Source organism: Dasypus novemcinctus, chromosome 18, assembly GCF_030445035.2.
Source record: "Dasypus novemcinctus isolate mDasNov1 chromosome 18, mDasNov1.1.hap2, whole genome shotgun sequence".
Taxonomy (NCBI): Eukaryota; Metazoa; Chordata; class Mammalia; order Cingulata; family Dasypodidae; genus Dasypus; species Dasypus novemcinctus.
The window spans coordinates 44258078-44270382 of NC_080690.1; the positions used below are offsets into that span (position 1 = coordinate 44258078).

The 12305-nt window shown below is 39.7% G+C and overlaps 1 protein-coding gene across 1 annotated transcript in view; it reads left to right on the forward strand.

Annotated features, from left to right (window-relative positions):
* Positions 1–10661, forward strand: part of LOC131274336 (histone-lysine N-methyltransferase SETMAR-like) — a 33469-nt gene extending 22808 nt beyond the window's left edge. The window contains exons 2-3 of the mRNA XM_058280068.2: positions 867–963; positions 10078–10661. Of these exons, the coding sequence (XP_058136051.1) occupies positions 867–963; positions 10078–10460 (480 nt within the window). The 3' untranslated portion in view covers positions 10461–10661. The remainder of the gene's footprint in view (positions 1–866; positions 964–10077) is intronic.
* The last annotated feature ends 1644 nt before the right edge of the window (positions 10662–12305 follow it).

Consider the following 12305-nt stretch of genomic DNA (forward strand, 5'->3'; position numbering starts at 1 on the left):
TGTCTTCTATGTTTGTTTTTGTTTTCTGGGTTGGAAAGTTTTTTGTTTTTAAAAAAATTTTAATAATCTATATACCATCTAAAATTCCCCCCTTAACTACAGTCAGATATATAATTCATTGGTGTTAATTACTTTCACAATGTTGTGCTACCATCACTATCATCCATTTCCAAAATTTAGGAAATACTTATTTTCATTACATTCTTTCCCTGGGCACTCACATTAGCATATAATAAGCATTTACTATGTGCATGGAACTGTTAAGCATTAAGAGAATGGGAAAGTAATAATTCCTATCTCAAATAATATTTTATATTTAGGTAGATTTAAATATAAATGTGACTTCTACCTTCAGGTAACTTACTGTTCAGTTTAAAGAGCCTGCATATGGGAAGTGGATTTGGCTTAACTAGTAGAGTGTCTGCCTACCACATGGGAGGTCCAGCATTCAAACCAAAGGCCTCCTGACCCGTGTGGTGAGCTGGCCCACACGCAGTGCTGATGCGCACAAGGAGTGCCATGCCATGCAGGGGTGTCCCCGTGTAGGGGAACCCTGCACTCAAGGAGTGCACCCTGTAAGGAGAGCTGCCCTACGCAAAAAAAAAAAAAAGCGCAGCTGGCCCAGGAGTGGTGCCACACACACACAGAGAGCTGACACAGCAAGATGATGCAACAAAAAGAGACACAGATTCCCGGTGCCTCTGACAAGAATACAAGCGGACACAGAAGAACACACAGCAAATGAACACAGAGAACAGACAATGGCGGTGGGGGGCAGGGGGAGAGAGAAAAAAAAGAGCCTGCATAAACACTTAAAAGTTTAATAATAGTATAGTAATATATTTTTCTTTCTTTTTTTCTTCCAGGTTCCTGTTGCATGTAAATCTTGTTCCTGTGGTTACATATTTATTAATAGGAAACTTCTAAAAGTAAAACACACAGAGAAAGCACCCCCTTTTACAGGTAATTGTGAGATTCTTACAACTTTTCCACCTTTTCTAGTTTCTATCATAATTTTAAGATTTACTTTTTGTGAGGTTTTTTTTTTGATGACGTTAAAATATATTTTTTTAAAGATTTATTTTATTTATTTCTCTCCCCTTCCCTCCTGTTGTCTGCTTTGTCCATTTGCTGTGTGTTCTGCGTCCGCTTGCATTGTCAGGCGGCACTGGGAAACTGGGTCACTTTTTGTTGCATTGTCTTGCTGTGTCAGCTCTCTGTGTGTGTGGCACCACTCCTGGGTGGGCTGCACTTTTTTCATGTGGGGCAGCTCTCCTTGAAGGGCTCACTCCTTGCATGTGGGGCGCCCCTGCTTAGGGGCATGGCACTCCTTGTGTTGCAGCAACACTCACATGGGCCAGCTCACCACACAGGTCATGAGGCCCTGGGTATCGAACCCTGGACCCTCCATATGGTAGGCGGACACTCTTATCAGTTGAGCCACGCCCACTTCCCAAAGTTAAAATATTAAAAGCTATTTAACTATTGTATGGCTTTTGTTAGAGACAGTAAGTCTGTTTATGATGTTGGTTTGTTCCTTATCCAATTTAAATATTAATTACTGCACCATAATGATAAAGCTTGTAAAAAATTTTAATGAGAAATTTTAGTTTGAAAATGTTGACTTTAAAAGAAAGGGAACCTTGGTGTTAGTGTTAATATAATATACTTTTTCAAGTAGTTTTTTTTTAATTCATTGATTTAGATGAAAAAATTGCTGATTATAGTTTTGTTTCAACTTGTAGCTTTGTTTTCAGTGTAGACAAATCTAGATTTATTCATTAAATTTGTTCAGAGAAGGCAGGCTTTTGTTATTGTTTTCCCATGATGAAATCAGATATTCTTACAGTTTTGAACTCAAAACAGAAGTTATTACATTTATTGAGTGCCTGGCATATGCCAGGTACTGTATGTCTTGAGCATATAGCAGTAAATCTATTGAGACAAGTTCACTGCTGTCATGAAGCTTACATTCTAGTGGAGAGAGATACACAGTGAATATACAAGAAAAATATCAGCTAGTAATAAGTGCTGGGTAGGGAATTAAAAAAGGATACTGTCCTAGAGGATTAGAAGGCTACCTTTATGGTTAGGAAATGCCTCTGAGGAGTTGACATTTTTAGCTAAGGCCTGAATAGGATTGTTTTAGTTGCTGGGCATCTAAAACAAATACTATACTGGTGGCAGACTTGGCCCAGTGGTTAGGGCATCCGTCTACCACATGGGAGGTCCGCGGTTCAAACCCCGGGCCTCCTTGACCTGTGTGCAGCTGACCCATGTGCAGTGCTGGTGCGCACAAGGAGTGCCGTTCCACGCAGGAGTGTCCCCCGTGTAGGGGAGCCCCATGCGTAAGGAGTGTGCCCTGTGGGGAGAGCCGCCCAGCGCGAAAGAAAGTACAGCCTGCCCAGGAATGGCACTGCACACACGGAGAGCTGCCACAGCAAGATGATGCAACAAAAAGAAACACAGATTCCCATGCTGCTGACAACAACAGAAGCGGACAAAGAAGAAGACACAGCAAATAGACACAGAGAACAGACAACCGGGGTGGAGGGGAGGGGAGAGGAGAGAAATAAATAAATAAATCTTTAAAAAAATAAAATAAAAAAATACTATACAATGGGTTGGTTTAAAAACATGAATTTATTCGCTCACAGTTTCAGAGGCTAGACAAGTGAAAACCAGGGGAAAGCAAATTCTAGACAGGGGAAAGAGCAAATGAAAAAGTTCTAAGGCTGGATTTATTCCAGAAATGCAAGGTTTTTTTCAGTATTAGGAAATCCATAATATTATATATCCTATTAATAAACCTAAGGAAAAGAAAATCAAAATTATCTCCATAGATGGTGAGAAAGCTTTTAACAAAATTCAGTACCATTCATGATTTAAAAAACATACTAGAAAATATGAAATGAGGAATACTTTTTTTTAGTGTGATAAGTCTATATGCTTTGGTTTTAAAGCTAGTAGCTTATTTTATGGGAAAATACTAGGGGCATTTCTATTAAGATAAGGAAAAAAGTAAGGATGCCCACTGTCTCCACTACTGTTCAGCATTATATTAGAGGTAAATTAGCCAATGCAGTTGGACAAGAGAAATCAGAGAGAAGCATAAGAATAGCTAACAAAGAAGTAGACCTACCTCTATCTCCAAATGCTATGATAGTATACCTGTACTTCAGAAAATCAGTGATAAATCTAACTTAAGTGAAAGAATTCAATGAAGTAGTAGAATATGAAATTAGCATACAAAAATCAGTGGCTTTCATATACATAAATAATAAACCAAGCATGTAATGTTTGAGAAGACCCCAATTACAATGGCAACATAGAAAATATGATACTTAGAGATACATTTAATAGGAAATGTACAAAACCTTTACAAGGAAAATTTAAAATACTCCTGAAAGATACTAAAGCAGATTTTTAATAATGGAAAGACATCCTCAGTTCTTGGATAGGATTATTCAACACCATAAAGATGTCAATCCCCCCTAAGTTAAGTTTTAAATTCAAAGCAATCCTAATAAAAATACCAACAAGCTACTTTATAGTTAGGCAAGCCGATACTGGCGATCATATGGAAAAGCAAACATGTAAGAATGGCCAGCTGACTTTCAACAAGGATGCCAAAGCAATTAAATGGAGTTAGGATAGTCATTTCAACAAATGTTTCTTGGACAAATGGATATCCATATGCAAAACAGTGAATTTGGGCCTCTATCTCACAATGTACACAAAATTTAACTTAAAATTGGTCATAGACCTAAATTTAAGAGCTATACTATTCTATAAGAGTTTTATGCTCTAAAACTTAGAAAAAAACCAGAGCTGTAAATCTTTGTGACCTTGGAGTAGGCAACAATTTCACAAATAAATAATAATAACAAACAAAAGAAAAATAAATTGGCCTACATCAAAATTTAAAATTTTTCTGTTGCAAATAATACTACCAAGAAAGTGAAAAGACAGAATATTTGCAATTCATATATCTAATAATGCAAGGTACCTGTATCCAGGATATATAAAGAACTCTTACAACGCAATAATAAAAAGACAAATAACCCAATTAAAAGACTAGGCAAGGGGAGAGTATATGTAGCTCAAGTGCTTGAGTGCCTGCTTTCCATGTATGAGGTCCTGGGTTCAATCTCTGGTACCTCCTGAAAAAAAAAAAAAAGAATAGGTAAGGCCATTTCTGGGATTCTGCCCTGAAACTATACCTTGGCCATATGAAAATATATATGCACAAGGTATTCATTTCTGCATCGTTGTAATTTCAAAATATTGGAAACAACCTAAATAGGAAAATGATTTAATAAACAATGGTATAGTCATACATTAAAAAAAAAAAGAAAAAAAATGAGGATGATCTCTGTGTACTGATATATGGACTGTTTGCCAGAATATGATATTAAGGGGAAAAAGCAAAGCACAAGAGTATCTCTAGTATGCTACTCTTTATGTAAGAAAGAAAGGGATATAAGACAGTACATATTGGGAATGGAGGTGGGTTAGGCCGTTAAAGTCTCCCTCCCACATTGGGAGGTCCCTGGGTTCAGTTCCTGGTGCCTCCTAGAAAGAGAACACCAGCACACAACAAATAGACACAGGAAATGTAAACAATGAGGGGTAGGGAGAAACAAATAAAATAAATCTTTAAAAAAAAGACAGGGCATACATATCTGCTCATTTATGCAAACTTAATACTGGGAGGATAATCCAGAAATTTAAGTGGCTGGTTACTTGTAGGGGCGGATAGGAAAGGGAGTGCAAAGAAATGGGGAATGGGAACTGGGTAGCAGGGGTGAGGAAGGAGTGACACTGAAGGGGGTGGGGAACAAAATAATAAACCTAAATAATTTTGGAAAACTGTATCTTGACTAGATATTGTAAAGCTAAAGACAAAAAGAACTGGACATAAATACTGGAATAGAATCAGTGAATGTGTTTCTCAGAGCCTTAGTAATTCTGAAATACTTTTGTGAATATTAGGATTGAACAAATAGATAAATATATTTTAGATAATAAGAACCAAGTTCCTCATAAATGAGGAAAGAGAAAGGCTGAAATGAACTCTGTGGGGTTGGATTAGAACCTGAGATACCGGTATACCAATAGGTTAGTATGCATTCATGTATTTAAAAGCAATGACACCCCGGTAGTAGTGAACAAACCTAGTACCCAGATTTGGATTTCTAAATACCATTCTCCAATAAAAGAAACCAAGGCTCTTTGGGGATGTGGTTGATTTCAGGATTGTGACAAGGAAAATACTAGAAGAGGCTGGAACATCTTGAGGTGCCAGAACTAAGGAAATGCTAAGAAAACAAAAATAAAACCCCCCAAAACAGAATGAGAACCAACTTGGAAGCCAACTTGAAGGAACTCCTAATGGCCAAAAATGAAGCAATCTGAACAACAAAATGAATAGTCATTGGTTTGTAATCTGTAGAATAAAGTAAATATCCATGAGTCCATATTGATATAATTAAGTAAATGAGGGAGAAGGGACAACTTTAATAAATGTAGACGGAATGGGGAAAATAGAAAATCACCATTTGGCAAACTCCATAGCACTCTTCAAGAGTCAAGGTCATGAAAAACAAGGAAATATTGAACAACTGTCACAGATTAGAGAATAAAGAGACATGAAATCTAAATGCAATGTGGGGGGAGTGGATATGGCTCAAGTGGTAAAGTGCTTGCTTCCTGCTTGGGAGGTCCCAGGTTCCATGCCCAGTACCTCCTAAAACAAAAAACAGCAAAACCAACTCAGAGGAGCCAATATGACTCAGTGGTTGAAAACCAGCTTCTCACATACGAGGTCCCAAATTCAATCCCAGCCCTGGGACCTCTAAATAAATAAGTAAGTGAGTGAGTGAGTGAGTGAGTGAGTGAGTGAATGAATGAATGAATGCAATATGGGTTTGTTTTGTTTTTTTTACTTTGGCCCTCTTGCCTAATGGATTCTATTTTTAAGTGTTTTTCTTGGAACATTTTAAGCATAGTTATTTTTAAATATCTTTGTATTGAATTGTTCTATTCTTTATAATTCTGGAATATAAATTCTTCTGTTCATGTGTCCCTTCACCACTATGGTGTTGAGTCTGTCTTACCCTATCCTTTTCTTTTTTTGAGGTACTGGGGTGGGACCTTGTATGTGGGCAGTTGATATGGCTCTCCCCTGAGTTGGTTTTTTTGTTTGTTTTGCCTCTTGTTTGTTTTGCTCCTTCAGAAGGCACTGGGAACGGAACCTGGGAACTCCCATGTCAGGGGGTGGGTACTCAACTGCTTGAGCCACATCTGCTCCCATTCCCCCATTGCCCCCTTTTTAAAAAAGATTTATTTATTTATTTCTCTCCATCCCCCTTATTGTCTGCTCTCAATGTCCATTCACTGTGCATTCTTCTGTGCCTGCTTGTCTTCTCTTTAGGTGGCACTGGGAACCGATCCTGGGATCTACCAGAGTGGGAAAGAGGTGCTCAATCTCTTGCGCCACCTCAGCTCCCTGGTCTGCTGTGTCTCTTATTGTCTCTCCTCTGTGTCTCTTTGTGTTGCATCATCTTGCTCTCTGCTCTGGCCCTCTTGCCACATGGTCCAGCATTCCTGTGCAGGCCAGCACTCTGCTTGGGCCAGCTCTCCACTCGGGCCAGCTTACCCTCTCCAGGAGGCCCCAGGAATCGAACCCTGGACCTCCCAAATGTAGATGGGAGCCCAATTGCTTGATCCACATCCGATTCCCTCTCTCCATCCTTTTTTTTTCTTTGCATTTGGTAAATGCTCTTTCTTGCTTTTGGACTCAACTAAAACTAGTTTTGTTTTAATTGTTTTTTTTCCTTCCCCTCCCCCTTCCCTACCCTGCTGTTTTTGCTGTCTGTGTCAATTTGCTGTGTGATCCTCTGTATCTGTTTCTCTTACCTTCTCCTCTCGTCTGTCTCCTCTAGGATTCACCAGGATTCAATCCTCCTCTGATGTGGAGAGAGGTTCCCTGTCATTTGTACCACCTCAGTTCCTGGTCTCTGCTGTGCTTCACCTTGACACTCCCCTTCATCTCTCTTTTGCTTCATCATTATCTTGCTGAGTGACTCATGTGGGTACTAGCTCACCACACAGGCACTCATGTGGGCACTTGGCTCTCCATGCAGGCACTTGGCTCACTATGCGGGCACTGGCTTGCCACACAGGCACTCACATGGGCACTCAGTTCGCCACAAAGGCACTTGCACAGGCACTCAGGTGTGTGGGCACCCACATGGGCACTTGGCTCGTTGCGCAGGCATGCTTTCTCTTTTTCACCAGGAGGCCCCAGGGATCAAACCAGGTTGGGTCCTCCATACGCCTTGTGACTTGAACCACATCCAGTGTCCCTCAATTGTTTTTTTATTTTATCTTAACTAGTATGTTTGCTTATCAGCAGTAGAAGGGGTGACATCTTACATCAATTAAATCTACTCTATTTCCTAGAAACTCCTCTTCCTCATTTTCATTACATATAGGAGCAACAAGATAATTGCTTTCAGTGTATCAGGAGCTAAAGCTACTTACTTTCCTTATACTTAATTTATGTTTGTAATAAGTGTTCTTGTTTTCTTGTAACAATATATTATGATTAAGGTCAGATTATTTTTATTTTTTGGTAATAGAAGATTAGTGGGAAGCAGATTAGGCTCAATTTATAGAGCATCTGCCTACCAAATGGAAGGTCTAGGGTTCAAACCCAGGGCTTCCTGACCCATGTGGTGAGCTGGGCCACCTGGTGCTGATGCACAGCAAGTAGTGCCTTGCCATGCAGGGGTATCCCCTGCGTAGGGGAGCCCCACGTGCAAGGAGTGTGCCCTGCATGGAGAGCCACCCCACGCAAAAAAAGCGCAGCCTGCCCAGGCATGGCGCTGCACACATACAGAGCTGTTGCAGCAAGATGATGCAACTAAAAAAGAGGCATAGATTCCTGGTGCTGCTGACAAGAATGCAAGCAGACACAGAGGAACACAAAGTGAATGGACACAGAAAGCAGACAATGTGGGGAGGGGGGAGAGAAATAAATAAAAAATAAATCTTAAAAAAAAAATAGAATCTGCATATTTGAAAAAGATAAATCGAGTTTGAGTGAGAACAGAAAGGAATTTTCCCTTTCCGTTCACCGTCTTAGAAGCAGAGGGGAGAAAAAAGGCATGAAAGTTGCTGTGGAATAATATACACTTATAGTTTATTACTATTATATATAATAGGTGGAGCTAAGGCTACTAAAATAAATTTCTTCTCCATCCTAAGATTCTTCATTACCTCAGGCATTTTGCAGATAGGAATTCTGCTGAATCTTTCTCTTCCTTCAAACCCCTTGATGGGCTCAGGGGACATGCATGTCAAGGTTGTAGTTACAGAAAGTACACTAGAACCGTGACATACCCACGCGCAGTGCTGATGTGCGCAAGGAGTGCCATGCCACGCAGGGGTGCCCCCCGTATAGGACAAGGAGTGTGCCCCATGGGGAGAGCCACCCAGCGCGAAAGAAAATGCAGCCTGCCCAGGAATGGCGCCGCACACACAGAGAGCTGACACAAGATGATGCAACAATAACAAAAAAACACACAGATTCCCGAGCCGCTGACAACAACAGAAGCGGACAAAAACGAGAACATGCAGCAAATGAACACAGAGAACAGACAACTGGGGTGGCGGGAGGGTGGGGGGAGGAGAGAAATAAGTAAAATAAATCTTAAAAGAAAAAAAGTACACTAGGGAGTAGACTCTAGTGCCATTTAGAATACTTAACTGCCAGGGTGAAATTTGAGAACTTAGGCACATAGTTCTTTCACAGTCCTTAAATACATTATTTTTATTCATCCTTCCAAAAATAAGCATGAAACCCAAAAGAGTCAAACATTTTTAGGCAAAAGAAGATAAATTCTACAGTAAATAAGGATTTAGAAAACAGAGGTTGTAAAGCCATTGAGATGAAATGGGGAAGAGGAAGACTTAAAATACTTCTGTCAACAAACACAAGAAACAGTATTATCAACACACTATTGGAGAACGTTTTTCAAATATAAATTGATCTTAGGTCTGAATTTTATAATACTGAAAAAAATTGTTTGGTAGGATTTGAGCTTTTCAATTTAAAAGAACAATACATGGGCAGCAGATGCAGCTCAGTGGTTGAGTGCCTGTTTCCCATGAGGTCCTGGGTTCAATCCCCAGTGCCTTCTAAGGAAGGAAAAAAAAAAGGCACAACTCACATTTTAATTAAAAAAAAAAAAAAGTAGTAAGATATATACAACTCAAAATTTCTCATTTTAACTGCTTTCGAATCATATTTTAGGGAAGCGGACTTGGCCCAATGGTTAGGGCATCCGCCTACCACATGGGAGGTCCGTGGTTCAAACCCTGGGCCTCCTTGATGTGTGTGGAGATGGCCCATGTACAGTGCTGATGCGCACAAGGAGTGCTGTGCCATGCAGAGGTGTCCCCCGCGTAGGGAGCCCCACGTGCAAGGAGTGCACCCCATAAGGAGACCCACCCAGCGCGAAAGAAAGTGCAGCCTGCCTAAGAATGGCGCCACCCACACAGAGAGCTGACACAACAAGATGACACAACAACAACAACAACAAAAAAGAAACACAGATTCCCGTGCCGCTGACAGCAATAGAAGTGGACAAAGAAGGACATGCAGCAAATAGACACAGAGAACAGACAACTGGGTTGGTGGGGGGGTTGGGGAGAAAAATAAAAAAATAATCTTTAAAAAATTTTTTAAAAATCTTATTTTAATTTGAAAACATTTCCTTCATGTTTATAAAATTACAGGGAATTATATTTCTTATTAGAAAGCTAAAAGGGTTGAAAATAACATCCATCTGATATAAACTGATGACAGCAGAGTACAGGGATAAAGATGTCTATCTTTAAAAATAAAAAGATATCTTTCCTTCAGATGAAATTGCTAATATTTGACTCATTGAAAATTGACCATGATTAGTAAAGTGATCTGACCTATTTTCAGTTGTACTTTTTAGTATTCATAATGGTGTACTATTCAGTTTTCCTTAATTGAGTTCTTGTTTATTTTCTCCACAGATGTGAACAATACCATATCTTTGAAAGATTTGCGAATACTTTTTTTATATGAATTTAAACTGGGACATAATGCAGCTGAGGCAAGTAGAAATATCAATTTCGTCTTTGGAAAAGGTTCAGTTAGTGAAAGGACTATCCGGTGGTGGTTTGAAAAATTTCGTTCTGGGGATATGAGTCTGAAAAATGAGCCTCGTGGCAGACCCAGATCTGTTTTAAATGAAGATCAGTTAAGAGCTGTGGTGGAAGCTAACCCCAAAATGGCAATTCGAGCCCTTGCAGCCGACTTAGGAGTTTCTGCTACAACAATTTCTCGACACTTGGCTGCAATAGGGAAGGTGAAAAAATTGGACAAGTGGGTTGGTAGCACACCAGTTGATGGATGATTATAAACTGAGATGGTTAGAGATGTGCTCATCCTTTAAGATTTGAAAAAGCAGAGACCTATTTTGGAGAAGATTATAATCTATGATAAAAAATGGATAATTGTATGACAGTTGAAAGTGATCTGGACAATGGCTGGATGTTGATGAAGTTTTCAAACGTGTCAAAACTGTCATTGAAATAAAAAAATGTTCTGACAACTGTATGGTAGTCTGCAAAGGGAATATTTCATTGCCGCTTTTTAATTTAGGTGAAACAATAACATCTTATTGCCAAGAAATTGAAATTATGTATCAAAAATTGATCTAAAGGCATGGACCCATATTTTCCCATGACAGTGTTAGACCACAGACATCACAAAACACCATAGCAAAGTTAATTGAGCTAAGAAGTTTTGCCACATCCATCATACTCACTGGACCTCTTTTCAACATATTACCACCTTTTTCATTATTTGGAACTCTAAGAAAACAGAACATTCCCCAGCTGAAAGGTAGTAATTGGAGGATTTGAGTAAATTTTATCAGTTTAAAAATGCTGAATTTTGTAACTATGGTATATGTAACTTAATACCCCATTAGAGTAAGTGTGCTAATGGTATTTTGATTGAAAAAAAATTCTTGAAAGTATAGCATTTTCATTTTGACCTATATAAAACAGGAATTTCATAGGTTTTAACCTAATACCTTTCCAGGTGGTAGAGCATAAAGACTGAAAGGTATCCAGAATGTTGTAAAACTAAAAGGTGTTTCTGAGTTTATGGCTTTTTCTTTGGAGTAATGTAGAACAACCAAAGTACGTATGCGTGGGAAAGAGGCCTAGGAGTCATCTCAGAGATCATCTGTCATAACAGAGATCTGAGTAAAGAGAGCTATATAAAGGCCCTCAGGCTCTCAGAAGAAATGTTTGGAATAAAGAAATGAAAGCATGTTTTCTCTGTAATACTTAAAGCCAGATGTACACAGTAGACAGGGCCCAGTGAATGCTTTTAGATGATGATAATTATTCTGTCGCAAAGAGCCAGTCCTTTCATGTGCTCTCCATTCCAATTCTAAATTTTTTTTTTATTGTTTTTTTTTTCTCTTATTTCTCCCCTCTCCCTGCCCTCTGTTGTCTGCTCTCTATGTCCATTTGCTGTGTGTTCTTCTGTGTCTGTTGCATTCTCATTAGGCGGCTCCAGGAACCCATCCTGGGACCTTCCAGAGTGGGAGAGAGATCATTCTCTTGCTCCACCAGCTCCCTAGTTTGCTGCATCTCATATTGTCTCTTCTCTGTGTCTCTTTTTTTTTTTTTTTTAATGGTTTTTTAAAAAAAAATATTTATTTATTATTATTATTTTTTAATTACATTAAAAAAAATATATGAGGTCCCATTCAATCCCACCGCCCCCGCCCCCCACTCCCCCCACAGCAACACTCTCTCCCATCATCGTGATACATCCATTGCACCTGGTAAGTTCATCTCTGAGCATCACTGCACCCCATAGTCAATGGTCCACATCATAGCCCAGACTCTCTCACGTTCCATCCAGTGGGCCCTGGGGGGATCTACAGTGTCCCGTAATTGTCCGTGAAGCACTATCCAGGACAACTCCACGTCCCGAAAACGCCTCCACATCTCATCTCTTCCTCCCGTTCCCCACACCCAGCAGCCCCCATGGCTACCGTTCCCACACCCATTTCACATTTCCTCTGTGGACATTGGATTGGTTGTGTCCATTGCACACCTATGTCAAGTGAGGGCTTAGATTCCACATGGGTACTGGATGCACTCTTCCCGCTTCTAGTTGTAGACACTCTAGGCTCCATGTTGTGGTGGTTGACCTTCTTCAACTCCATGTTAGCTGA